This window comes from Onychomys torridus, chromosome 8, assembly GCF_903995425.1.
Source record: "Onychomys torridus chromosome 8, mOncTor1.1, whole genome shotgun sequence".
NCBI lineage: Eukaryota > Metazoa > Chordata > Mammalia > Rodentia > Cricetidae > Onychomys > Onychomys torridus.
In genome coordinates, this window is record NC_050450.1 from 6,358,814 (window position 1) to 6,385,949 (window position 27,136).

Sequence of the window (27,136 nt, forward strand, 5' to 3'; positions counted from 1 at the left end):
TCTGTGTGAAGGTGTCCAAAGCCCTGGAACTAGAGTTACAGACAGGTGTGAGCTGCCATGTGGGTGCAGGGAATTGAACCTGGGACCTCTGGAAGAATAGTCAGTGCTCTTAACCACTGAGCCATCTCTCCAGCCCTGAAAGGTAAGATTCAAAACAATGCTGGTTTACTGAGGTATTGAATTAGCTGCCCCTCCATGCATTCATGTACAGGGACATATCTTGTTGGCAGCCAGACTTTGTAACATATGAGTAATCCCCTTAGTATTGATTTTAGAGACACTAAATTGATGAAACTTGGTTTTTGCCTTCTACAAGTGGAGTCTAACAAAGACCAATTTAGGAATGTATATCTAACCTTCTTGCTTTTACTAACATTGTTAAGCTGTAGCTAGTTTGGTAAACTAAGACATACATAAAATTGTTACATTCAATAATGGTGTAGTGTTTATGAGTTAAACGTCTCATCTTGATATTAAAAGAACTTCAGTTCAGAAATGGTTATTTAAGGCTAAACTTAACAGGAATAAAGCTATAAAACCCTAATCTTATAAGACATACAAGTTAACTGTAAGTCACCTCATAAAGGATCAACTTCTTTGATATGTTCAGATTTAGCTTATATATCTTCTCAAAGTTAAGACTAAAACAAGTAACTAAAAACAAACATTTGTCTAGTTTAGATATGCCTGGCAGATAATGATCCCCAAACGCTTCAGAGATCCGAGAATATGGCATTTTAAATGTTTAATGAAAAAACAAAGCTTTCCATGATAGAGACATGCCAGCTCCTGGCAGCACCCCATCTCCTCCAGAGAAGATGGATGGGCACAGAAGAACATCCACCTGGAGCATGCTTTAAATGTAGCAAATCCAGCCATGGAGCAGAAAAAAACTGCCTTTCACCTCATCAGCTCCCAAGATCCTCTCCAGTCTGTGAACTAGACAAGGTTTGCTGGCAGCTGAAGATTGATACTGCCCTGGGACCTCTGTCCCCAATGACCACAGAGGAACTTGGGAGTGTGGTGATGTATTGTGTCCCCCAATATACTGTGTCTCCCAATAAAATTTACCCAAGGATCAGGGAAAGAATCGAGCCACTATATTAAGCAAAAGTCACAAAGTGTTAGCACATGCCTTTAATCCTATCACTCGCAGGCAGGGATCTGTCTGGATCTATGTGAGTTCAAGGCCATACTGGAAACAGAGCCAAGCGTGGTGGCACATGCCTTAGATTCTAACATAGTTAATCATAAAGGTCTGGAGGTCTGTACAGACAGACAGGAAGTGACAGAGCTGGGCAAGAAGAAGAAGTGATGGAGCTGGGCTAAGAGAGCCAATGAGAGGAACAGAAAAGGTATATAAAGGTGAGCATAGAGGAGGAAACTCCCTTTGGAAGCTGTGGAGTTGGTGAGGTGAGGTTAGCTGTGGTTTGTCCTAGTCCTTTGATCTTTCTCTCAGGCTTTAACCCAAATTTCTGGCTCCGTGCTTTTTATTTATTAAGACCATTTAGAAATGTGTCTACACTGGAGTAGCTGTCTAGGTAGTCAGTTCAGAAGCTGCTTCACTTGTGTTTACCCAGGTGAACTTTATCCTTCCCAGGTCTGATGGTGTTGATGACTAGGCTACTGATAGCTCTCTGCCCAATCCTCCACGGCTAAACTACTTTGGTAGTTCATTAGTTAAGTTTCTTATTAAAAATACAGACAGGTTTGCCTTGTTCATAGACTTCACAGTAAAGAATAAACAGGTTCCAGATATAACCTTCCACTAAAGGAACACAAAAATGATTTAAGATATACAATGTTTCAGATTTCTGTCCACTTTCTATGCTATTATTATACTGGAATTTCAGAGGTTCCAAGTTTTAGCATTAATAAATGGACTCATTAAAAGAGTTAAGCATGAGAAAGAGGAACGAATATCAGTACCAGGCCCCAAATTGTCAGCCCAACTTGCAACATTCTGTAGCTCCAGCAGAACATCCTGTGGCTAGTCTGGGAAGAAAAACAGGCTCCATGGAAAGTTCCCACAGCTGTACTTTCCCACCCTGGGCTGATCTTCAAACTAGCCAATCCTGAATGCTATGCTAATTTTGTGGGGTTTTGCCATTAAAAGATGCTTGTAACTGCAGTTCTGGGCTTCTCTCACTGCCCAGTGCAGGGAGCCTGTTTGCCTAAATGATCAATAAAATCCTCTTGCTGATTGCATCCACTGGTCTGGAGTCTGAGTTTCTGGGGCGCCCACCAGAGAGGATAGTACCCTGAGTCTGGGGTCTATCATGGTAAACTGATAGAGCACTAACTATCTTCTATTCAGTCATAAGTTCAAGATTTTAAATTTCCTCTGGTTGTCTTCTAAGTACAGACTTTGGGCTAAAACCAGGCTCTCTAGACATAGGAAAAATGTTCATGCCTTTTAACCCAAAGCCCTAGCCTTTGCTATGACACCAAGGTGTAAATATGTTCCAGCTGTTTTATAGACACCTGCGTGTTTCTGGGGAAAGAGTGCTGCTCCTGTGTCAAGAATCTGGCCTGGTGGAAACTAATACTGAGTCACTCCACAAATTGTCTGAAGAACTTCATCAATATAACCAGGGCACACATAGCCACTCCATTCTTGCTGTTCCCATGGCTAGCCCCATTCATAAGGCTGATGTTAATAATCTTTTTTTTTTTTTCTCCTAGCAACTTGCCTTCTCTGCTTCCTCCCGGTTTCCTCCTAAGGTTTCCAGGATGGCCATACCTCCTGCTGAGCAGGAGCCCATGTCATCCCATGCTAACAGGAAGTAGTCAGATTTGAGCCAGCACCCATATATCCACCAAGGTCAGGATGTTTGGCTGGAACTTCCAGCTGAGAAAACGCCTTTCCTGCCTCTTCAAACCCTGCCCTCTCAGAAAAATCACCAAAAAGTCCAGTTTTGCATTCATGGAAGTTGCAGCAGCTCCTCCCCTGAAGCTGCCAGCTGCCCAATCCCCACCTAAAGAGCTATAATTGAACACAAACACAGCTTGTGATGGACATATCATCACCCTGCGCCTACAAGGTACTTAAGCTTCCTACTTTAAATTGGCCATGAATTTCTTTTCCTGCCCTTCCCCTACATGGATCTCTGGGGGCTGGTAAACACACCAAGGAGTTGCTTTGCTCAGAATAAACCTGGTCTTTTACTTTTAATTTGACTTGATCTGGCTTACTGTGTCATCAGAGAAACCTATTATTGGGGTACAGAAAGCCATTGATTTGTATTGAGGCCATGCTATTGTAATAAAATCTGAGTGAGTAGAGGAAGAGAGAGAGAGAGTTGCAAAGTAGAACACCGTGCAAGTTTGTTCCTACAAGTTCCAAGAGGAAGTTGAGAATGAGACCAGCTGCAGGACCGCAGGCATAAAGTGACGGAGAGCACAGTGGTGTTGGTGGAGTTAAGGCCACTCCACGCAGTTAAAAGGGAGGTTTATTTTGTGGGGTAACTCACAAGTGAAGGGATAAGTAACAGGGTCTGAGAAAGGTGTGGCTCAGTCTGGCGGTGTTCTCTGGAGAACTCTGCTGGGTCTACCTCCAGCGTCCAGGGCCCAGGAACCAAGAGAGCCAGCGCATCCCAATCTCCTGTCTTCAGGGTCCTCTCTTGGCCCCGCCTTGTAGGCGTGACAGTTACCGAACCTCAGTGTGGGTTGGAACTTCCAGAGTAAAGAGCAGAAGATAAGGGACTGTCCAAGTAGGTCTGCAGGCTGCAAGAGCCTCAGCCACATAGCGAATACAGCAGGCTAGAGCTTAAGCTGCGGGTCTTCCAGGCTGCTAGGAGGAGTGCAAGCAGGAGAGATGTCCACATGGGTAGTGTAGGCTGCAGGAGCCAGACAATCACACCTCTCCATGTGGAAAGCAATCTTGTTTAAAAGGAGCATGTGAGTTTCTCTTGGGATGGTCATTTGCTAATTTATCAGATGGTTTGACCCCAGCATGATGGAATTTTTTATTAAATGTTCTTGTTGATTGCATATATGATTGGTAGTCTTGTATGGGACTTCTTGTAGACCCTAACAAATACCCCTTAGGTAATCAATCCAAAGGGCTACCTAATGGTAGCCTTTATTTATTATTTGGGACCTTTATAAATAAATGAGTGATCAGGGAAATGTAAAGAGATTTCCCCATTCCCTATTTCTCTGATCCAAGCGTTGTTTGTTTTTGCCTAGTCTCCTCTCCCTGACACACTGTGTAAATATCCTGTTGTTTAAGTTACTATAGATGAATCTGTAAGTTTGTTGCAAAGTGGGAGCTAGGAACCAGATCTAACAGAAGGGGGAGACAGCAAAGGGGTAGGCCAACTGCAGCATACACACACCCTGCGCACACTCTTCACTGGCTATTGCATCTCTCAGCTCCCTTCTGCAGCATCCGTTGTCTATAGTCAGGGCTCAGAACTTTCCTATCTCTAAGTCTTCTTTGTTCTCAGCTTACTAGATTCAGTTTTACAAGGACTTGGGTGTCTTTTAGGTTTGAGGGCATTAAACTGTTGTTTTATGCTGTCCCACTTGAATTAAAGTCTAGCTCTAGAGTTAGGGTGTGGCTCCCCCTCCTCTAGACCCAAGCATGCTTGTTTAAAGGTTTCTTCAAAAATCTCTGCCCCATATCAGGCGAGCCACCTGCTGTGTGACAGAGAAAGGAGAGCAAAACAAAATAAGGGACAGACTTTTCCCAACAGGGACTATTGCTACATATCTCATACTCTTTTGGTTTTGGTTTAACTCTCTAAAAATTTTGCTTAGGTATAAATCTTATCACAAGATTTGTAGAACTATTATATAAACTTTCTGTATCTCAAGATTTGTAAGCATATTGGGTATGATTAAAACCCTGTAAAAGTTGTAACAAAAGGGTTAATTTAAAACTCATAACACCAGGGTTAATAGTTAAAATATATACAGAGGTAATCTTAAAGGAAACATGTGGCTTTCTGCCACCTTAGCCCCTGTCCCCTCACTGGGATGTAGATAGCCATGTGGCTGACTGCCATCTTTGCTAGAATTGGAAAGGATAGACTTTGCCATGTGACCTCACTCTCATCTTAACAAAAGTGACCACATGACATAAGCTATTCAAGGAAAAACAACTTCTGGCTGTGAGGCCCAAACCAGATGATTCTTCCAATATTTCTGATCACACTAACCAGTCTCAACCACATTCTGGAACCATTTCCAGCATCCTGGAACCATCCTGCATCCTGGAAACACATCATGCATTGTGGGAGCCCACAAAGGCTTTTTGGTGAGATCTGAGCTTGCTTTACACAGCAGGGCTACATTAGGGGATGGCTTGACCACGTGCACGGTCACCAGATGTCTGAGATAGTCTGCACTTGGCTGTGGTGTGGGGAGGTCTTTTGCTCCACCCCTTGGCATTCCTTTAAAAACCCTTTAGTAGAGACAAAAGGGGCTGATGGGTTCAGACCCAGGCCCTCCCAAGGCTATCCTGTGTTTTCTGTCTGTCTCTCTATATATACTTCTATCTACAAATTCATCATTTCTCCCTGCTCAAGAGTGCCCTGGAGGAATCAGAGGGAGATGGTCTCCCTCAAATGGCACCTGAACAGGGACCAGGGACTTGACAATAGCTTGGGGAGAAAGCCACATAGGAAGCAGGTGGGCTGGTCCAGTTTTTGCAGTAAAAGTGAAGGCGGAGGTTTTTATTCTCAGGAGGTAGAATGGGTGGCTGAAAGATGTCTGGGTAAGACTGCAGTGTACATGTATTTCTCTATTAAGGTTTCTTTCTTTCTCTCTTAATTTCTATCTATGAAAAGTAAGGGAGGTAGAGTGTAGTAATATAATGTAGAAACGTAGAATGTAGGAATATAGCTTAAAATAAGTGACAAGACAGAGGAACTGTGTCTTTAGTATTCTAACTGTGGGGCTGTGCAGGCAAACTGGGAAAAAATCTATCTTCTTTGAGCTTAATGGGCAGAAAAATGCTCTTCTTGGAGCTTAACAGGCAGAAAAAAAGATTCCTATGGAAGCTTTTGGCCTGGGGATAGCTAAAATGCTAAGTCCAAGTAGCAGAGTAAAGAGGTTTCCCCTGCGGTGGATGCAGACAGACAAAACAAAAACCCTCTGCTCTGTCAGCAGTGCCTGAGAACACTTGTACAACACCTTACCAACAGAATTGGTTCCTCTTGGCCATTGAAGCCAAAATGTTTAGAGAATAGAAGTTTTGGGAAGACAGAGCGGTTTCTCTCAAACTAAAAGCAAGCTTGGGGGAAAAAAACTTAGTAATCTCTCTCTAAAAACTAAAAAGCTTTTTCGATTTTTGCTTCTCAGAGATTTCTCTTTCTATAAGGGCAACATTAGATTAACCTAGAAGAGTGTGGGAATTCACATGTGGTTTGCTCTAAGAAAACACAAAAAGACCTCTTGGAACAAGGCAAATCTTATCTGCTAAGTCCTGTCTCTCTAAGATAGAGTAAAAACAACAGCCAGAAGTTCTCTGCAGTTAGAACCTGGCAAGAGAGTGCAGGCAGAAAGCTGAAGCAGGCACAGCCTCCCTCAAGGTGAAGCTGAAACAGGCAGTACAGGGCCTGGGGAAGGGCTACTGGCAAGGAGGAAGCAGTAAAGCTGAGCTGCAGCGTCAGGGACTTTGGTTCTGGGAGAGCATCTGTCATAATGAAAAGATCACTCATAATCATCCTAGCACAAAGACCCCCTTAAGTTATACAAACCCTCTCCATTAGTGTTGTATCTCCTTAGCAAGGGGCCAGGGAACCAGCACCTCTAAGTTTGAGTGCATTCCTGGATACTAAGATTCCCGCAATGGTCAGACAGCTTCAAGAAAAGCAGTGCTGAAGCTGGGCAGTGGTGGTGGCACAGGCCTTTAATCCCAGCACTCGGGAGGCAGAGGCAGGCAGATCTCTGTGAGTTCAAGGCCAGCCTGGTCTACAGAGCAAGATCCAGGAAAGGCACAAAGCTATAAAAGCTACACAGAGAAACCCTGTCTCAAAAAACCAAAAAAAGAAAAGAAAAGAAAAGCAGTGCTGAACTGGGATGAGCTGAGACAAAACCAGGAGCTGTCTGGGAGGGAGTTGTCTCTCTGAAGGAGATGTAGGAAAGCTCTGTTTTATTTATGTATTAACATACAAATAAAACATCACCTCATGGGTGTTCCAGGATACTTTTCCCTTCACAGCTATAAGTATAGCCTGGCTTCTGACAGCCAGGATACCTTTCCCTTAAGAACCTCCCACCCTGCAGAGTAAAAAACTCAATCTCTGGACATGAATCCCACAAATCCTCATCCTGGAAAGCTCCTTTCTGAAAAATTCCACCCCCTTCTGTGGTGATATTGTATTCCCCAAAATATTGCACCCTAATAAACTTATCTGGGGTCAGAGGACAGAACAGCCACTAGATACAGAGGCTAGGAAATGGTGGCACACGCCTTTAATCCTAGCCTTCTGGAGGCATGGATCTCCGTGAGTTCAAGGCCACACTGGAAATAGGCAGGCATGGTGACTCATGCCTTTAATCCCAGGAAGTGAGCCTTTAAAGAAGCTTCCAGTCTTGGTTGGGGATTTAGCTCAGTGGTAGAGCACTCGCCTAGCAAGCGCAAGGCCCTGGATTCGATCCTCAGCTAAAAAAAAAAAAGAAGAAGAAGCTTCCTCATTGCTAAAAGCTTAATCAGGCTTGTTCCTGGTTTTCACTCGTTGTATACCTTTCTGCTTTCTACCATTACTTCCTGGGATTAAAAGTGTTTCTCCCCTTTTTTTGTCTAAATTTTTTTTAAAAAATCTTATAACTAATACAAGAAGAACTATATCCAATAAGTATATACAATATATACAGTCAAGAATTACATTAACAATGTCTAGTCCATTATCAGACAGATTCAGGCAAAAAACTCCATTTTATATATATTAACAATGTCCAGTCCATTATCATTTGACAAATTCAGATAAAAATTTTCATTACTTATCCTATTTAAAACAAGTAGTTTCTTTTAAAAAGTAGATTCAATAATTGACCTTTTAATATTATCACCCTCCCCACAAAACTCTGTGTAAGTCTTGTATCCTGTTCAGTTTCCTGCTGTTTCTCGCCTAAGCAGAGGCAGCCACCCTCCTGGATTTTTTCCCTCCCAATAAATCTCTTGTGTGAAGTTTGTTGTGCGGTGACTTGTGGTATTCCCTGGCTCCCGAATACTTTCCATCTGAGCTGCAATGCTCACATCTTTGTTCTTGCTTTCCTGCAAAGGTACTCATTTTCTTGATTTTTAAAGGTCATTTTAAGGTTTTGTGGTTTGTTTTGTTCTGAGTACTGGGAATTGAACTCAGGGTCTTCCCCATGCAAGGCAAGCTCTTTACCACTAAGCTACATCCTCAGCTCTTCCATTTTCTTTATGTAAATAGCTCTTTTTTCCTAAACACTGTGCTTCGGGGAAGGGGTTTGAGACAGCATCACTATATAACCCCAGTTCAGAATCCTCCTGATTAATCCTGAGTTTTGTTTGAGGCAATAGCAAGTGGAGTCTTCTGGCTCAGGCTCTTCTGCAAACTAGGCTGGCTCTGAACTCCTGGTCCCTCTGCCTCCACCCCAAGTGCTGTTGTACACTACAATGCTCCACTGGAGTTAGAAATTTTTTTTTTGGTCCTGAGGTTTGAGTCACTGCCACTAAGATACACCCCAGCCAACAATGTAATTGTTTGTACATGCCTTTGAATTTTGTAAAACTTATCTGCATGCTTCATTACATGGCTACTTACTTTCAACATGTATTTCTACAATTCATATCATATAATATAAAATTATAGTTTCTCTGCCATATTGTATCCCATTATTTGAATACATTAAAAAAATTTTCCAGGGAGAGATGTTTCAGGAGTTTAGAGTACTGGCTACTCTTGGAGAGGATGTAGATTCAATTCCCAGCACCCCCCATCAGCTCACAAAAGTCTATAACTCTAGTTTGGGGAATGTACATGGTTCACAAGACATACATACACTCATACACACACACACCATATATTTTTAAAAATCTTCCCAAGAGTCTGTGCAAATCTACACACTGAGCAATATACTCTCCTTAAGCCCAGTATATTTGGTTATTTTCCCAAGGCACAGTTAAGACTATGTTAACAAGCAGGCTGTGGTGGGGAATGCATACCTTTAGTACCAGCACTTGGGAGGCAGAGCCAGGTAGATCACTATGAGTTCATAGCCAGCCTGGTAGTAAGTTGATGGGGGAAATGTCTTTTGTATGCTGTGAAAATACGTTGCTCTGATTGGTTGATAAATAAAGCCATTGGCCTATAGCAAGGCATCTTAGAGGCAGGTAGAAAATCCAAACAGACAGAGAAAAAGAGAAAGGAGAGAAAAAAGTAGACACCAGATACCACTGAAGGAACAACATGTCAGCAGACTGGTAAGCCACAGCCATGTGGCAACTTATAGATTAATAGAAATGGGTTAATTTAAGATATAAGAGCTAGCTAGTGAGAAGCTTGAGCCATAGGCCATGCGATTTGTAATTGATATAAACCTCTGTGTGTTTACTTGGGTATGAGCAGCTGCAGGACCAGGTGGGACACAGGAATTTTATAAGTGGTGTGGGACCTTGGTGCTGGACGAGACCAGGAAAACTTCCAGCTACAGTAAGTTCCAGACCAGCCAAGGGCTTGCATACTGAGCCTCTGTCTTTTGTTTGTTTTTGTTTTGTTTTGTTTTGAAATTGCCATGTAGCTCTGGAGTGAGACTCTGCCTTCAAATAAACCAACAACTGGGCTATGTTCCCATGTCAGGCATGGTAGCTTAGACTATGAGCCCAGCACTTGGAAAGCTAAGGCAGGAAGACTAATCAGAGTCCAATGCCAACCCAGGCTACATATTGAGTTCCAGGATAGCCTGTCTCACATAATCAAACCAAAAAAAAAACCCTAGGCTACTAAACTTGGGTTTAGTTTGGCTGGTGGCTCAGGCTTATTATTAGCTAGCTCTTACATTTAAATTAACCAATTTCTATTAATCTATGTATCACTATGTGGCTCATGGCTTATCAGTTCTTTCACATCTTGCTTCTTGGATGGCTCACAGCGTCTGCTCTGACTCAGCCCTTCATCTCTGTTTTTAGTTTGAATGTACTGTCTAACCTTATTATGCCTCACCATTGGCCAAAAAGCTTTATTTATCAACCAATGAGAGCAACATAAATTCATAGCATCCAGAAAGACATCCCATAGCACATTGGTAAGGTACCTGTGAGGGCACAGCCTCCTTTTTACATCTTGTTTATTACAGTTGTTAATAGTTGTTCTGCAGTTCTTCAGAGTGAAGTTTTCTCTACTTCATACACCCAGAAGACACATTAAATTTATCTTTCAAAAGAGCAATCTTCCCCAGAGGTGAATTTTACAATTTTCCCTGGAGTGCTTCAGTTGGCTAAGCCTCTTGGCTCACAAGTAGCAGAAACCAATGCCAACAGTCTAAGCAGCAAATCGTTCTAAAGATTCAAGTATATTATAAGGTACACATTACACATGCACACACGCACATACTCACCCAAAGACAAAAAGAAAAAAAGAAAAACAAAACAAAACAACAACAACAACAAACTCAAGGATGGAGAGATGGCTCAGCTGCTCAGAGTCCTGGTGGCTCTTTCAGAGGAAGAGCATGGTGGGTCACAGCTGCCTGTAACTCCAGTTCCAGGATGCTCCTACTCCCTCTTTTGGCCACAACTAGTACTTCACTCACATGGTACATATTCAGGCAAAACACTAAAACAAATTAACGAAAATCAATCAATCAATCAATCAATCAAATATTTTGGATGAAGAGATGGCAGAGCAGTTAAGAACACATATGGCAGGGCTGGAGAGTTGGCTCTGTGGTTAAGAGAACTTGCTTTTCTTTCAAAAGACCCAGGTTCAATTCCCAGCACTCACCTGAAGACTCACCACTTCCCTCAGGCACCAAGCATGCATGTGGTACACAGACATGCATGCAGGCAAACCACTCATACACACAAAATAAACAAAAAACAAAAAACAAAAAAGGAAGGAAGGAAGCACATATGGCTCGTGCAGGAAGAAGATCAAAGTTCAGTTCCCAGCACCCACTTCAGGTGGCTCACAACTACCTGCAAGTCCAGCTCCAGGACATCCAATGCCACAGGGCTCCACAGGCACAGCACTCATGCACATACCCACACAAAGACAAATACATAATAACAAATTCCTTTTAAAAACTGGGGCTGGAGAAATGGGTCAGCAGTTAAGAGTTCTGGATACTCTTCCATGAGATCCTGGTTCAATTTTCAGCACCCACACAGCAGCAGATAACCCACTGTAACTCCAGATCCCAGGATCTGATGTCCTCTTCTGACCTCTAAAAGGCACCAGGCACACAAGTGGTAGACAGGCATACATATAAGTAAACACACATACACATTAAAAAAAAAAAAACACAAAAAAACTTCTCATTAAACGTTGGTCCAGTACCCTCCTATAACCCAGTTAATATTGGCTGGAGAGTTGGGTGTGTCCCACAGGTCTGTAGTCCAGCTACTCAGGGGACTATAGCAGGTGGATCACTTAAACATATATCTGGAATCTATCATTTCACAAAACTGCATTAAAATTTTTTTGATTTATTTATTGTATGCATATGAGAAGACAACTTATGCAAGAAGTCAGGCTTGACTTACAGGCCTCTACCTGATGAGCCATCTCCTCTGTTTATGAGGTTCAGGTATTGACACTAGGTCTCCAATCAATGGCACTCTTTGGGGAGGTTACAGGAGGTTCAGCCTCGCTTAGAGGAAGTATGTCACTGGGGAATGGCTTTGAGAACTCATAACCTTGCCCCTCTTTCAATTTAATCTCTGCTTCACGTTTATGGTTGAAGATGTGATCTCCCATGTTCCTGCTATATCATGTACTCTAACCCTCTAAACTTGTAAGCCAAAATAAACTTCTTCTGTAAGTTTCCTTGTTCATGATGTTTTATTACAGCAACAAAATAGTAACTAGTACAAAGTCTCATGTACCCAGGCTGGCCCCAACTCACTGTGTAGACAAGGATACTTAATTATAGGTATAGTCAGTGGAAGTTAGAAGATAGTAAGAAAATGGAACGTGGCTTAGTCCATTTATGCTACTGTAACAAAATACATGAGATTGGATAATTTGAAAACAATATTTATTCATCAAAGTTTGGAGACTAAGAGGGCCAAGATCAAGGCACTAGTAAGTTTCATGCCTGGTGAGATCCCAGTGGTGGTTTCCAAGATATTCCCTTGTTGCTGAGTTACAGAGTACGTCCTCACATGGGAGAGATAAAAGATGTGGGCTGGGATTGTAGCATGACAGTACTTCTGCCTAGGTTCAATCCTCATTCCCAAAAAATGGTGTGAAGAAACTCAAGAAGAAACAAAGGCCTAAAGAGGAACCTAACCCCTAACCCTTGTGCAAGGCTGCAAATTGAATCCCTGAGGCTCTGAACCCAACTCAGAAGCTCTGCAAGGGATTCCTCTTGGCCCTGTCCTGTTAGAAAGCAGCTTTCAGCCTGGTGCGGTGGCACACACCTTTAATCCCAGAACTGGAGGCAGAGGTAGACAGATTTCTGAGTTGGAGGTTTACAGAGAAAGTTCCAGGACAGTTAGAATTGCATGGTGACACCCTGTCTTGAAACCATGCCCCACAAAGGAAAAAAGAAAGAAAGAAAGGAAGGAAGGAAGGAAGGAAGGGAGGGAGGGAGGAAGGGAGGAAGGAAGGAAGGAAGGAAGGAAGGAAGGAAGAAAGAAAGAAAGAAAGCCACCTTCCTGCTGCTTTATTTTGGTAACTGACTTTCAACAAACGACTTTGGGAGAGATTCCAACCATGGCAGATATTCTGTAGAAGAAAATAAATCACAAATTGTTCATTTTTAACATTTTGCTTATTTTGAGTCCTTATCACTGAGAATACGGTTTGTTTCATTGTGTTTGAACAGGTCTCACGCTTTAGCTCCGGGCGTGCTGAACTTCAGGTGAGTCACCTGCCTCTGCCTTCCAGGGCTGGGATTTGAGTTATGAGCCATCACACCTGGCTGCTACCTTTTCATTTGGGACGTTTTAAAAATTGCATTTCAGCCTGGGATGGTGGCATGCCTAGTACTTGGGAGACAGAAGGATCTGTGAGTTCGAGGCCAGCCTGGTCTACACAGCAAATCCAGGACAGCCAGAACTAAATAGAGAGACCCTGTTTCGAAAAAAATAAAAATAATAAAAACTACATTTAAGACATTTTATGTTTTTATTGTATTGGTGTTTTGCCTGCATATATGTATGAATACTTGATGTTCTTGGAGGCCAAAAGAGGATGTCAGATCCACTGGGACTGGAGTTATATACATTGTGAGCTGCTATGTAGGTATGGGGAATCAAACCTAGGTCCTCTGTAAGAGCATTCAATGCTCTTAAATCACTGAGCCATCTTTCCTGGCCCAAAATTACATTTATTTGTGTTTGTGGATGCTTATTGTTTTTGCTCTTTTGGGGGCCCCACCACTCAGCTCACAAATAAATCACACACGGAGGCTTATTTTTACTTATGAATGCCCAACCTTAGTTTGGCTTGTTTCTTGCCAAATTTCCTTACCTCAAATTATCCCATCTATCTTTAGCCTCTGAGCTTTTCCTTTTCTATTCCTGTATACCTTTGTTTCTTACTCTGTGGCTTATTGGGTAGCTGGGTAGCTGGGCTCTGAGTCCTCCTTGTTCTCTGGCTCCTGGATCTCCTCCCAGATTTCTTCTTTTCTCTCTTCTCTCTGCCTTGCTATTGGCTGTTCCATTCTTTATTAGACCATCAGGTGTTAGACAGGCACAGTAACACAGCTTCACAGTTTCACAAATGCAACATAAACAAAAGTAACATAACATACCTTAAAATAATATTCCCCAACAAGGAGGTGTGTGTGTGTGTGTGTGTGTGCCACAGACAGTGTGTGAAGTCAGAAGAGAACTTTCAAGAGTTGGTTCTCTCTTTCCACCGTGTGAGTCCCAGGATTAAGACAGGTTGTCATGCTTGGTGGTAAGAAGCCTTTAACACTGAGCCCTGTTTCTGGCTTTTTGAGATATTGTCTCAAGTACCCTAGGCTGGCTACCTTGAACTCTGACCTAAGGATGGCCATGAACTTTCCACCCTCTCAAGTGCTGGGATTAGTGGAAAATGGAAGTTGTATAGCATATACCTAAGTTGCTATATAACACACTAAACGTGTTAACCCTTTCTGATATCTTTCATAATAAGATCACAATCCTGAAATACAAAGTCTATTTTTCAGGTGTGGGGTTTTTGTTGTTGTTTTTTCGAGACAGGGTTTCTCTGTGTAGCTTTGGAGCCTGTCCTGGAACTCACTCGGTAGCCCAGGCTGGCCTCGAACTCACAGAGATCCACCTGCCTCAGCCTCAGAGTTCTGGGATTAAAGGCATGCGCCACCACTGCCCGCCCGACCGGGCATGGGTTTTTTAAGATTATCTTTTTTTTAAATCCACATGAGTGTTTTGTCTACAGGTATATCTGTGCACCACCTGCATGCAGTGCCCAGAGAGGCCAGAAGGTGGTGTTTGATATCCTTGGAACTGGAATTGCAATGGTTGTTAGCTGTCATGTGGGTGCTAGAAACAAACACAGGTCCTCTGGAAGAGCAGCCAGTTCTCTTTATTTCTGAGTCTTCTCTCCAGGAGCCCCAAAATTGTATTTTTTGTTTATTTGTTCGAGACAGGGTTTCTCTACATATCCCTGGCTGCCCTGGGACTCACTATGTAGATCAGGCTGGATTCAAATTCACAGAGAGAGAGAGATCTGCTTGCCTCTGCCTCCTAAGTGCTGGGATCAGAGGCCTGTACCACCACCCCTGGCTATACAGTGTTTTTTTACTTTTTAATGTCTATTTGTATGTGGATTTTACTTACACACATGTTACATGGGACATTATTTTCCATTCAGGTTTCTGGAATGTTTGCACAAGACAAGTCTATTTTTTTTTTTTTTTTTTGAGCTGAGGATCAAACCCAGGCCCTTGTGCTTGCTAGGCTAAATGCCCAACCCCAAGACAAGTCTATTTTTAAAAACTCAATTTATTTTAAATAAAGTTTCATTGGAATAACAAAGTTTATTATGGCTTATAGTCCTGTTAATAAATAGCATTGGAGGCTGGAACACTGTCTTCAGCACTGAGGCAACTATTATAGGCAGTCTCACAGGACACGGTATAGGCAGTCTGTTGATCTGGAATAGGTCAGGACTCCAGAGAGAAGTTTCTCAAACAAGGTAAGAACTTGTGCTTTTACCAAGTTGGCAGTGAAGTATGTAGAAACACTGTTACGTTCTAGAAAGAAAAAGGCAATTTTATTTGAGATGATAGTTATATGATAATCTAGAATAAAACAAAAAAAGAGACAATGCCAATTCTCACTTTCTCGATGAAATCAAAGGTCTAAATAGAGAAGTAATCCATGAAGTGACCTGCCGTATTACAACTGAAATTACATTTAATATTTGTGTCAAGGGTTGGGCATTTAGCTCAGTGGTAGATCGCTTGCCTAGCAAGCCCAAGGCCCTGGGTTCGATCCTCAGCTGGGGGGAGGTGGGGGGGGGACAAAACAACAACAACAACAATAAAAACCTCTCTGTTCTCTGCTCCGCTCCCTCCCACCATCTCTCCCTCTCTCCAGGCCTGGCTTTCTTCCCCCCCCCCCTTTTCCCTCCTAATAAACCTCTAAAAACTAAAAAATATAAAAATAAAAATAAAAATAAAAATTGTGTCAAAAATGCTCCTTAATAATATTGGCAGGGTCTCATGTGGCTCTGGCTGGCCTCAAACTCCCTTTGTGCTTGAGATGACCTTGAACTTCTGATCCTCTTACCTCTACCTCCAGGGTGCTGAGATTACAGTGTGGATCACCTACTTGAATAATAACTTTAATATGAAAGAGAAGTTTGTCATATATCCCATATAACATATGGTCCATCAATGCCAGCTCTTCTACTTGTATAACTTTGGAAAACTTACTTAATCTCTCAGTGTCAAATCCATCCTTTAAGTGGAGACAACAACAGTGTCTGATGAATGCCCTTGAGTCACTCCTATTGTGTTATAAACACCCAATAGCTATTTTTATTAATAAATTCATGTATGCTTATTCAAAAATGATACAAGCTAAGGTTCTAAGATAGATGAAACATAGTTAAACAAGATTCTCATGGTCTATTGGGTAAGGATCATAAGAAGTCACCCAAGGATCTAAGTTATTTACCAACTTATGTCCTAATCATTTATTTGTTTGTTTATTTATTTATTTATTTAATTTTATTTTTTTGGTTTCTTGAGACAGAGTTTCTCTAAGTAGCTTTGTGCCTTTCCTGGAACTCACTCTGTAGACCAGGCTGGCCTCAAACTCAGAGATCCTCCTGCCTCTGCTGTGATTAAAGTCGTGTGCCACCACTGCCCAGCATTTATCTATCTATGTATCTATCTATGTATCTATGTATCTATGTATCTATGTATCTATCTATCTATCTATCTATCGGGGGATGCACGTGCCAGGGTGTGTATATATATACATGTATATATATATATATAGTGGTCAGAGAACAACTTTCAGGAGTTGGCTCTCTACACTTGTGGGTACTGGGGATAGAACTAGGTCCGTCTTGGTGCTAAGTGTTGCCACCACTGAATACTCTTGCTTACCCAAGACCATCTTTTTGAAAAGCTCCTGAATGCCAGGCATTGTAACACATACCTATAATGCCAGCACTCAGGAGGAGCTGCAGGAGGGGCGTAAGTTTTAGACCACTCAGAAAGTATAAATAACAAATAAAAATAAATAAAAGCTTATAAAAACAGCAATTTAAAATTTTATATTTGCTTTTTGAGACACTGTCTCTCTTTATAGGCCAGGATAGTCTGCAACTCTCAATTCTCTCACTTACCCTTCCAAGTGCCAGACTGATTACAGCAGAGAGCCCCATGCTCCAATCTGAAGTTTCAGTAATACAGATTCGAGCTTTTTAGGCTCACACTACTGACACTGCGGGTCAGAGAGTTCCGTGCCACACAAGCTATCCTGCCCATTGTTAGGACCCTTCACTGCATCTCCACTCTATACACTGGGTATTGGTAGGCACCCTCCTTATCCTGGTTTTATGCTACCACAGGGTCTCAAGGTGAGCTTCAAAAACCAAGCTAGGGAGTCATTCTCAAATACACATTCCTGGGCCGGCCTTTCTGACTACCGGCCTTCCCAGGAACCTAGGCATTGCCATACAATGTGGGCTCTGTTGCTGGCAGATACCAGGTCCTGAAAGGTAGATTCTCCATCTGGGAGTCAGGAGGTTAGCAAATTGCCTTATCTTGGACCAGCAAATCAAAGGGAGAAGGCTGTGTATTCTGAGAGAATAGTGGGCCACATCTGGGTGTCCCGGGGCAGAGTGAAAAGGGTGGTGTTGGCTATAGATCTGCCCCACAATGTCCCTTCTCCCCTATGCCATTTGTTCTTGGTTAGCTGAATGACTCCAGATGATGTAACTGGAGCCAAAGGAGCCATAGAGCCCATTCCAGGCTAACAGGCAGATCAGGGCAGGGGTTTTCTCCTTGGTTATACAAGTTGACTCACAGCATTGTTTAAAGACAGTCTCACTATTGTAGCCCTGGCTGTCCAGGAACTGGATACACAAACCAGGATGGCAGCAAATTTATAGAGTTCTATTTCCAAAGTGATGGGATTAAAGGCATGCATCACCACACCAGGCAATTCACTTCTTTGATTTTTGTCTTTTGGCCCATAAAGTCTAAAATATCTACTACCTTGACCTTTATGGGGAAAAAACACATGTATTCCTGTTTTAGATAGGTACTTATCTTGCTATCAACATGCATAAATGGGCTATTATAGTAAACAGTAGTTCCACATGATGACATGATGTCATCTCTGTAACCACCAAAAAGGTTCTGTACAGAAATTAAACACCTGGAACTATTTTGCAAGATGAACAGTCATGGAAACTATATTTGTTGCTACACATTTCTTTCTTTTTTTGTTTTTGTTTTTGTTTTTGTTTTTGTTTTGGTTTTGGTTTTGGTTTTGGTTGTTTTGGTTTTGGTTTTGGTTTTTTTCCTAGACAGGGTTTCTCTGTGAAACAATCCTAGCTGTCCTGGAACTCACTCTGTAGACCAGGCTGGCCTCAAACTTACAGATCTGTCTGCCTGCCTGGCTTGTTGCTAATATTTAAGAGGTCTACTTCTGGCTTATAATTTAATGAGGTTTACTTTGGGCTTATAATTTAATGAAGAGAACCTTAACAATTTATCTCAATTATTTGCAGACTACAAACTCAACCCTGATAAAAATTCTGTAAAGAAACTAGATGTGGTGTTCTGGGCATGGATCTCAGTAGACTGCTCATCTAGCATGCAGAAAGCCCTGGGTTCCATTCCCCAGCACTTCACAAACATAGTGTAGTGATATTCAGAACCCTAGCACTGAGGCAGGCAGAGGCCAAAAAATCAGAAGTTCAAATATCTGGGCCAGCATGAGCTACATGAGATTCTTAAAAAAAAAAAAAAAGTTCTAGAGAGATGGCATAGTGGTTAAGATCACTTGCTTCTCTTCCAGGGGACTCAGATTCAGTTCCTGGCACCTGTACCAGATGGCTCACAGCTGTCTGTTAACTCCAGTTCTAGAAGATTTGGTGCCTCTGGCTTATGCTGGCAGCTGCATTCCCATGCACAACTCACATTCAGGCATACCTATACATAATAAAAAAAAATAAGGCTTAAAAAAAAGATGAAAAATTTAAAAAGTAGCAGGCAGAAACCGGGCAAGGTGGCAATGGCTGTAATCTCAGCACTCAGAAGGTTGAGGTACAATAATTTTTTTTTTTTGAGACAGGGTGTCACTCTATAGTCCTGGCTAGCCTGGAACTTGCTATATTGACCAGGCTGGCCTTGAACTTACAAAGATCTGGAAGCAGGGGGATTTTGAGTTCAAGTGTACTCTGGGCTACATAGCAAGACACTGCCTTAAAGAAAAACAAAAGCAAAGTAAAAGGCCGTCAGAGTTTTCCCATCCATGAAAGAGTCCTCATTTATTCTCATTTTCATTTTATACACACCACATTCTTTTCTCTTTTCACTCTCTAAGTCCCAAGGACCTGTGACTATCAGGTTATTCCTCCCAGAGAGCCCTAAACAAGCCATGAACTAATATTACATCTCTGTTTGATGGGTATTATCAGTTTGTATGCTGTGAATATGTTGCTCTGATTGGTTGATAAATAAAATGCTGATTGACCAGTAGCCAGGCAGGAAGTATAGGTGGGACAAGCAGAGGAGGAGAATTCTGGGAACAGGAAGGCTGAGTCAGGAGTCACCAGCCAGACACAGAGGAAGCAAGATGTGAAGGCAGAACTGAGAAAAAGTACCAAGCCACGTGGCTAAACATAAATAAGAATTATGGGTTAATTTAAGTGTAAGAGTTAGTAAATAATAAGCTTGAGCTAATGGCCATACAGTTCGTAAATAATATAAGCCTCTGTGTGTTTACTTGGGTCTGCTGGGTGTGGGACTGGCAGGTGAAAGAAATTTGTCCTGACCGTGGGCCAGGTGGGACACAGGAACACTTCAGCTACATCTGTTCCTTTAAATTTTTTAAATTTATACCCCCTCAACCTGGCACCTTTTTAAAACACAACCCCCTAATAAAGTGAACCTTCATTTTGTTGTTGTTGCTTTTTGAGACAAAGTTTCTCTGTGTAGCCCTGGCTGTCCTGGAGCTCTGTTGATCACATTGGCCTTGAACTCATTGAAACTCACCAGTCTCTGCCTCCCAAGTGCCAGGATTAAAGGTGCATGACACCACCACTGGCTAGTGAAACTTAGTTAAAAAAAATCATTACATATTTTTATCTATGTGAGGAAAGAGAAAGGTACAAGTATAAGGTCAGAGGATTATCACCTGTGGGAGTGGGTTCTTGCCTTCCACCATGTGAGTCTTGGGGACTGAACTCAGGTCATCAAGCTGTGCAGGAAACACCTTTACCCACCAACTCATCTTGCCAGCCACTTAATTTTATTGGCTTTTGTTTTTTTTTAGATAGGGTCTCATGTAGCCCATGCTATCCTCAAACTCACTATGTAGCAGAGGATGAGCTTCAAATTCTGATCTCCCTGTCTTTATCTCCAATGTCCTGGAATTACAGGTGTGCAGAGCCCTGCCTGGTTTATACAGTGCTGAGGTCTAAGCCCAGCATTGTTTATATGTATGCATATATGCATTATACTGTCTTAGCTACTAAATCCATGCCCTTCTGTGTCTCTCTTTCCTTCCTTCCTTTCTTTCTTCTTCTACTTTTTTTTTTTTTTTTTTTTTTTTTTTTTGAGACATGGTCTCTCCATGTAGCCCTAGCTGTTGTGGAATTTGATATATAGAATAGGCTGACTTCAAACACAAAGATCTGCCTGCCTTTGATTAAAGTTGTGTGCACTAGATGGGCAGTGGTGGTATATTCCTTTAATCCCAGGCCAGCCAGGTATACAGAATGAGTTCCAGAACAGTCAGAGTTGTTACACAAGAAAACCTGTCTCAAAAAACAAAAATTAAAAAATGGGCTACAGAGCTAAACACAGAATTTTCACAAGAAGAACCACAAATGGCTGAAAGACATTTAAAGAAATGCTCAGCAACCTTAATCATCAGAGAAATGCAAATCAAAACAACTCTGAGATACCACCTTACACCTGTCAGAATGGCTATGATCAAAAACACTAATGACAATTTATGTTGGAGAGGATGCAGAGCAAGGGGAACACTACTTCACTGTTGAGGGGAATGCAAACTTGTATAACCACTGTGGAAATCAGTATGGCAGTTTCTCAGAAAATTAGGAATTGTTCTATCTCAAGACCCAGTCATACCACTCTTGGGCATATACCCAAGGAATGCTCAATAATACCACAAAGATACACGCTCAACTATGTTCATAGCAGCATTATTCATAATAGCCAGAACAACCTAGATGCCCGTCAACTGAAGAATGGATTAAGAAAATGTGGTAATATACACAATGGAGTACTACTCAGCACAGAAAAACAATGACATCGTGAAATTGCAGGCAAATGAATGGAACTAGAAAATATCATCCTGAGTGAGGTAACCCAAACCCAGAAGGACAAACATGGTATGTACTCACTCATAAGTGGATACTAGATATAAAGCAAAGGACAATCAGACTGCAACCCACAGATCCAGGGAGGCTACCAAGCTGGGAGGACCCTAGGATGATGATGAAAGTGGCTTGTAATAAGTTTTGGTTTTGCCCAATCACTGGGCATGCTTTAGTGAAACATTTCACTATTAGGATAAAAATTTGTACCATATCAAGCTGATGAAAGGATATTCTGGCTGTACTTTCAGGAGGGGAGGCTAAAATCTTTTTATAGATTAGCCTACAGAAAAATGTCTGCATAAATCAAACAGTGAAGAGGAAGATGAATAGGAATCTCACTTACACAACTTAAGTAAAACATAGTTCTCTGAACAGATGAAGATAGGTTTCTTCTGTATCCCAGAATCTAATTAATATTTTTATGTTTAATTCAGCTATTAAATGGGCTCATTGGGAAATGTTATCATTTTTACTATTTTCTACAGAGAAAATATTTTCCAGTTTCAAATAACTCTGGACTTTGGAATTCTAACCTGTTTTTATGTTAAAAAAAAACAAAACAAAACCCAAAAAAACCATTTAAGTTTGAAGGACCACTGAACTCGATGTTGTATTTACATACCTATATCTGTAAAATAAAGATTATAAATGTTTGTTTAAAAGGTGAAAAAATAAAAATGCAAGAAAAAACAATGTTCTATGCACTAATCCTGCTTAAGATTTATTTTTATTATTTATTTGTTTATTTTTCACAGGGCATGGTGGCTTGTACCTTTAATCACAGCAGAGGCAGGGGACTTGTGAGTTTGAGGCCAGCTTGGTCTACAGAGCTAGTTCCAGGACTGCCAGGACTACACAGAGAAACCCTGTCTTGAAAAATAACAACAAAAACAACAACAAAACAACAAACTCATCAGATTTTGTTTTTGACACTGGGTTTCTCTGTGTAGCACTGGCTATGTTAGAACTCCATCTATAGACCAAGCTAGCCTTAAACTCAGAGATCCACCTGCCTCTGTCTCCTGAGTGCTAGGATTTTAAAGGTGTTGCTACTAACCCGACAAAAACCAAAACAAGACAGATTTTTTTTAAAAGAATCTTATTTATAAGTATGCGTGTTTGTGTATATGCCATATCCTGTGCTTGTGCCCACAGAGGCCAGAAGAGAGCATCAGATCCTCTGGAGATGGAGTTATAGACAGTTGGGAGCTACCCAATATAGGTGCCTGAACTAAACTCAGGTCCTCTGGAAGAAAAGCAAGCCCTCCTAACTGCTGAGCCATGTCTCCAGGCCCTCTTCTATACTCTTTTGAGGATACTTTCCCTTCATGTGGAATGTTCTTACTCATGCCTTCACCCAGTGAAAATCTACTTTTGGATCCAATTCAAACACCCCTTGCCCAACCCTCACTGGTATTCTTAAAGCACCATATTACACTGCTGTGGTTATTTCAGTGTCTATGCCTCCTGGTAGATGGTAAGTGCTTGCAAAGTAGGGCTTCTGAATATAGCACTGGCTCTTCAATACTTAATGCAATGTCTGGCACTTGCTAGAAAGAATACAAATGTTAGCCAGGTGGTGGTGGTAGAACCAGGCAGATCTCTGTGAGTTTGAGGCCAGCCTGGGCTACAGAGCGAGTTCCAGGACAGCCAGGAATGTTATACAGAAAAACCCTGTCTCAAAAAAATCAAAAAAGGGTTGGGGATTTAGCTCAGTGGTAGAGCACTTGCCTAGCAAGCACAAGGCCCTGGGTTTGACCCTCAGCTCAACCCTCCCCCCCCAAAAAAGCATACAAATGTTTGGCCAATGAATTAATTATCTGAAGGGCATGGAGTGATTTCTCCTGTCAAAAAGATAATACTCCCACTGGCCTGATAAAGACTTCCTTTTTCCTCTGCTGACCTTCAGTCATCCTCCTATTGTTTTGATTCAGAGAACAAAGTCTACAAAACTTTGTGTTGGCAAGATCTGCATCCCTGTACCTTCATTTTTACCTTATTCCTGGTACCCCTAGTGTCTAAGTCTTTAAGACCTACCTAGATAATTATTTCAATTATATGAATCACTTCAAAGAATAAAGGGGGCAGGAAATGGCTTTTTGAAATAGCATTAAATCCTGTTCTCTTTTTTTGAGACAGTCCTGGTTGGCCTAGAACTTTTGTTGTAGACCAGGCTGGCCTCCAGTTTTCAAAGACTATGCCTGCCTTTCCCTTGTGAGTACTGAGATTAAAGATGTGCACCACCACACCCAGCCCAGTCTTTTCTTTTTAAAATTGTTTTGTTCATACATAGTTACACACACACACACACAAAACAAACAAACAAACAAACAAACAAACAAACAACTGATGTCAAGCAATCTGAGATTCATTCCCAACCCCATCTCTTTTTATTATTTTTTGGGTAATATAATACATAGGAGATTCAATCTCTAGGTAGGCACCATCATTGAGTCACTCCACCACAGTCCACGCCCCCCAATTTTTTTTTTGAGACAGGTCTTGCTATGTTATCCTAGTTGGCTTTGAATGGCTTCAGCAATCCTCCTGCCTCTGCATTCCAAATGCTAGGATTACAGGCATGTGCTACCATGCCCAGCTTTTCTATCTTTTAATAGAAAGGAACATAAGTCATTGGAGATACATATATTGGTTTTTTCGAGACAGGGTTTCTCTGTGTAGCCTTGCACGCTATTTTATAGAATTCAGGAGTTCAAACTGTATAAAACTAAAGCAGCCAAAATGCCCATAAAGATTTACAAAATAAGCCTGGTGGTGGATGGCCCACACCTTTAATCCCAGCAGTTGTGAGGCAAAGGCAGGCAGATCTCTATGAGTTCAAGGGCAGCCTGGTCTACAGAGTGAGTTCCAGGACAGCACCAACAAAATTCAAACTGAGAAAGAGAAGTGGGGAGGACAGAGGCCGAGGGAGAGTAAACTAGCTAACTCAAGTCCAACGTCTTCACTTCAGAATTACCCAACTTTTCTTATACATTCAAAGTTACCTTTACATTGTGCAAAGTGTTTTATTTAGATAATGTATTTAAATAGCAACTACCACTGTTGTAAGCAGGAAATTAATATTACTTGGCACTAAGTAGAAGTAACTCACTGAAAATGTGTATGAATATGAATACTATGAAATCCTAGCTGGGTACAGTTTTGCCTACTGAAGCTTTAGAGGGATATTAAAGAGTACTGTCTTTGACAGAAATCAAACGTATCAAATAAGAATAACTCCCACCTAAGATTCAGTGTCATTTAATGCCATGTCCTTGTACAAACTGAAGTTGTCTTCTTCCAGGAGAAACCTTGCAGAGTCCAAATCTTCCAACCTTCCAGAACTCAGAGCTTCCTAAAAGAACAATATTCCTAGGCCAGGAGGTGGTGGCTCACTCCTTTAATCCCAGCACTCGAGAGGCAGAGGCAGGCGGATCTCTGTGAGTTCGAGGCCAGCCTGGTCTCCAAAGCAAGTTCCAGGAAAGATGCAAAGCTACACAGAGAAACCCTGTCTCGAAAACAACCCCCGCCCCCCCCAAAAAAGAACAATATTCCACTGGCTCCCTCCTCTAACCTTAAACAAAAGAACAGACTTCATTGTCTGATAAAGCATTCAAAGCCTTAGTCTTCATGACTCAGAGAACTAGTTTCAAAAGCCTACCAACTCTCAAAGTGGCTAATCCCTGAAGTCCCAGGCCACTTTGTTCCCATTAAAGGAGTGAGAAAGCCATGGTATGCTGACAATAAAAAGGGGAATGTTGGTCATTTCTCCTCCAAGGCACTTACTTGGCAAAGACCTTAGTAGACATGCAAGGGTCTGATTCCTATTAGAAAGAGTGACTTTCCCTCACTCCCCTGGAGGCTGGAAGGTTGTCAGTGGGGTCACACTGCCTGTCTGTATGTGCGACCTCAGAGACAGGCACTGAGGGGTCAGGCTGGTCCAGAGCTATTTTATGGCTGGTTGCTGGAAGAGTCTCCAAAGCTTTAGCACTTGAGTTCTTAGGAACCTCCTGGACACCTGGAGAACAACTTTGAGAAGTCTGGGCAATCCCAGGTGTTACTACAGGGACCTCCGTGGCCAAATTATGGCTCTTGGTAGCTTTAACCGTCTCAGGTTGAGTTTGAGAGGCAGGTGGAAAATTCTGGAGCTGGCTTTCTTGGGCTAGAGAGCCTTGGATTTGGCTCTGAGAGATCATGGGCATCACAGGGAAACTGTCAGAGGGTACAGGCACCAGGAGGTGGCTCTGACTGTCTGCCCGTTGCAGAGGGTAGATCTGAGAAGTCACACTGATCTTAGAGCTCCTCTGAGGGTCAAGATTCACAGGCACACGACTGTCAGAGGACACAGGGTCCTGGATTTGGCTCTGAGAGATCGTGGGCACCATAGGGAAACTGTCAGAGGGTACAGGCACCAGGAGGTGGCTCTGACTGTCTGCCCGTTGCACAGGGTAGATCCGAGAAGCCACACTGATCTTAGAGCGCCTCTGGGGGTCAAGATCCACAGGCGCACGACTGTCAGAGGACACAGAGTCCTGAATTTGGCTCTGAGAGATCGTGGGCACCATAGGGAAACTGTCAGAGGGTACAGGCACCAGGAGGTGGCTCTGACTGTCTGCCCGTTGCAGAGGGTAGATCTGAGAAGCCACACTGATCTTAGAGCGCCTCTGGGGGTCAAGATCCACAGGCGCACGACTGTCAGAGGACAGAGTCATCTGGGAGTGGCTGCCAGAAGAGTAGCCCTGTGAGGTCACTGAAAAGACAGGCTGGCTCCTAGAAGTACAAATCGAGAGAGGAGCAGGCAACGGGACTAAAGGCAGGCTCCTAGAGGCCTGGACTGAGCAAAGCTGTAGCTGGTTCAGAACGGACACAGGCTTTGCCAGACGTAACGAAGTTCTGCCATCTTTGCTCCCGGCATCGCATTTCCCTTCCAGCTGGCCTGGGTCGGTCGAGCTGAGGCTTTGGATCGTTTGGAGGACCCTCGGGAGGAGCCGCGGCCGCCGCCGCCGCCTGTGGATCCGCCGGAAAGTGTTGGAGACACTCCTGAGGGCCAGCGAAAAGCGAAGGCTGCCGCTGCGGTGCATCCCGACCTCGCCCGCGCGAGGCGAAGTGCTCCTTGAGGGGTCTTCCGGGAGCGCCTCGATGTTGCCAGTGTACCAGAAGATCCACCACAGGAGGCTGACGAAGATAATGATGGAACCCAGATAGAGCAGCATGTCGTAGAACAGCAGGTTCGCGAACACGCCAGTGAACAGCACTGCTACACCCACCGCGTCGAAGGCGACGCCCAGCCAAAAGAAGCGCCTGCAGCGGCCCAGGCCCCCGGACCGTATCTCCGTCAAGTCCACGCTCTTCCGCGGAAGCTCTGTGTGGCTCAACATCGTCCACGCAAAACCCGCAAGACGCGGCCAGGCCCAGGACGCTGCCACCGGCGGGCTTTGGCCGCTGGGTCTCCATGGCAACGCAAGGGGCGGGGCGGGGCGGGACGCTAGGGGGCGCTTTGCCCCACCAGAGAGGAAACGGGAGCCTGCCCAGCAGCTGCGCGTGCGTACTAGGATCCGCTGAACCCGCGGCTGTGCGGTGCTCGCCCCTCGCAGGCCATCTGTCCCAGGGTCTGACCCTTTGGCATTATGTGAGGTAAAATTTACAGCAGCGAAACTAACCGTACCCGAGGCGAGAATCTTCTCGAGGGTGGGTGAGAGCTTTTGGGAGAGCATCCACGAAGACTTTTCTTGTAACTTCCCTGCACCAGCAGGAATGAATCTGGCGTAGGGTGCAGTCCTGTTTTCCTTCACCTGAGAAGCGGCTAATTAGAGTGCGGTGTGAGCTCTGACTTCCCTCTTACCTGGCGACTGTTGATAGACTTACCCAAGGACCTGGTAGACCGCCATCGCTCCGGTTTCTCCCGTCTGCTATAGGGGTCCGGGTAGCGGAAGAAGATAGCCTGAAAG

At 43.0% G+C, this 27,136-nt stretch overlaps 1 protein-coding gene across 1 annotated transcript; it reads right to left on the reverse strand.

The window, feature by feature from the left end:
* Positions 1–15,265: 15,265 nt before the first annotated feature.
* On the reverse strand, positions 15,266–26,649 carry LOC118589383. The gene is made up of 2 exons (XM_036196635.1): positions 24,975–26,649; positions 15,266–15,348 (listed from the first exon to the last, which is right to left on the reverse strand). Exon 1 carries the CDS (start codon positions 26,564–26,566, stop codon positions 25,016–25,018), a length of 1,551 nt encoding a protein of 516 aa, XP_036052528.1. The 5' UTR covers positions 26,567–26,649; the 3' UTR covers positions 15,266–15,348; positions 24,975–25,015.
* Positions 26,650–27,136: the final 487 nt, after the last annotated feature.

Bases quoted from the DNA above. Each gene is read 5' to 3' on its own strand.
- LOC118589383 (XM_036196635.1), bottom strand. From the start codon at position 26,566: ATGTTGAGCCACACAGAGCTTCCGCGGAAGAGCGTGGACTTGACGGAG.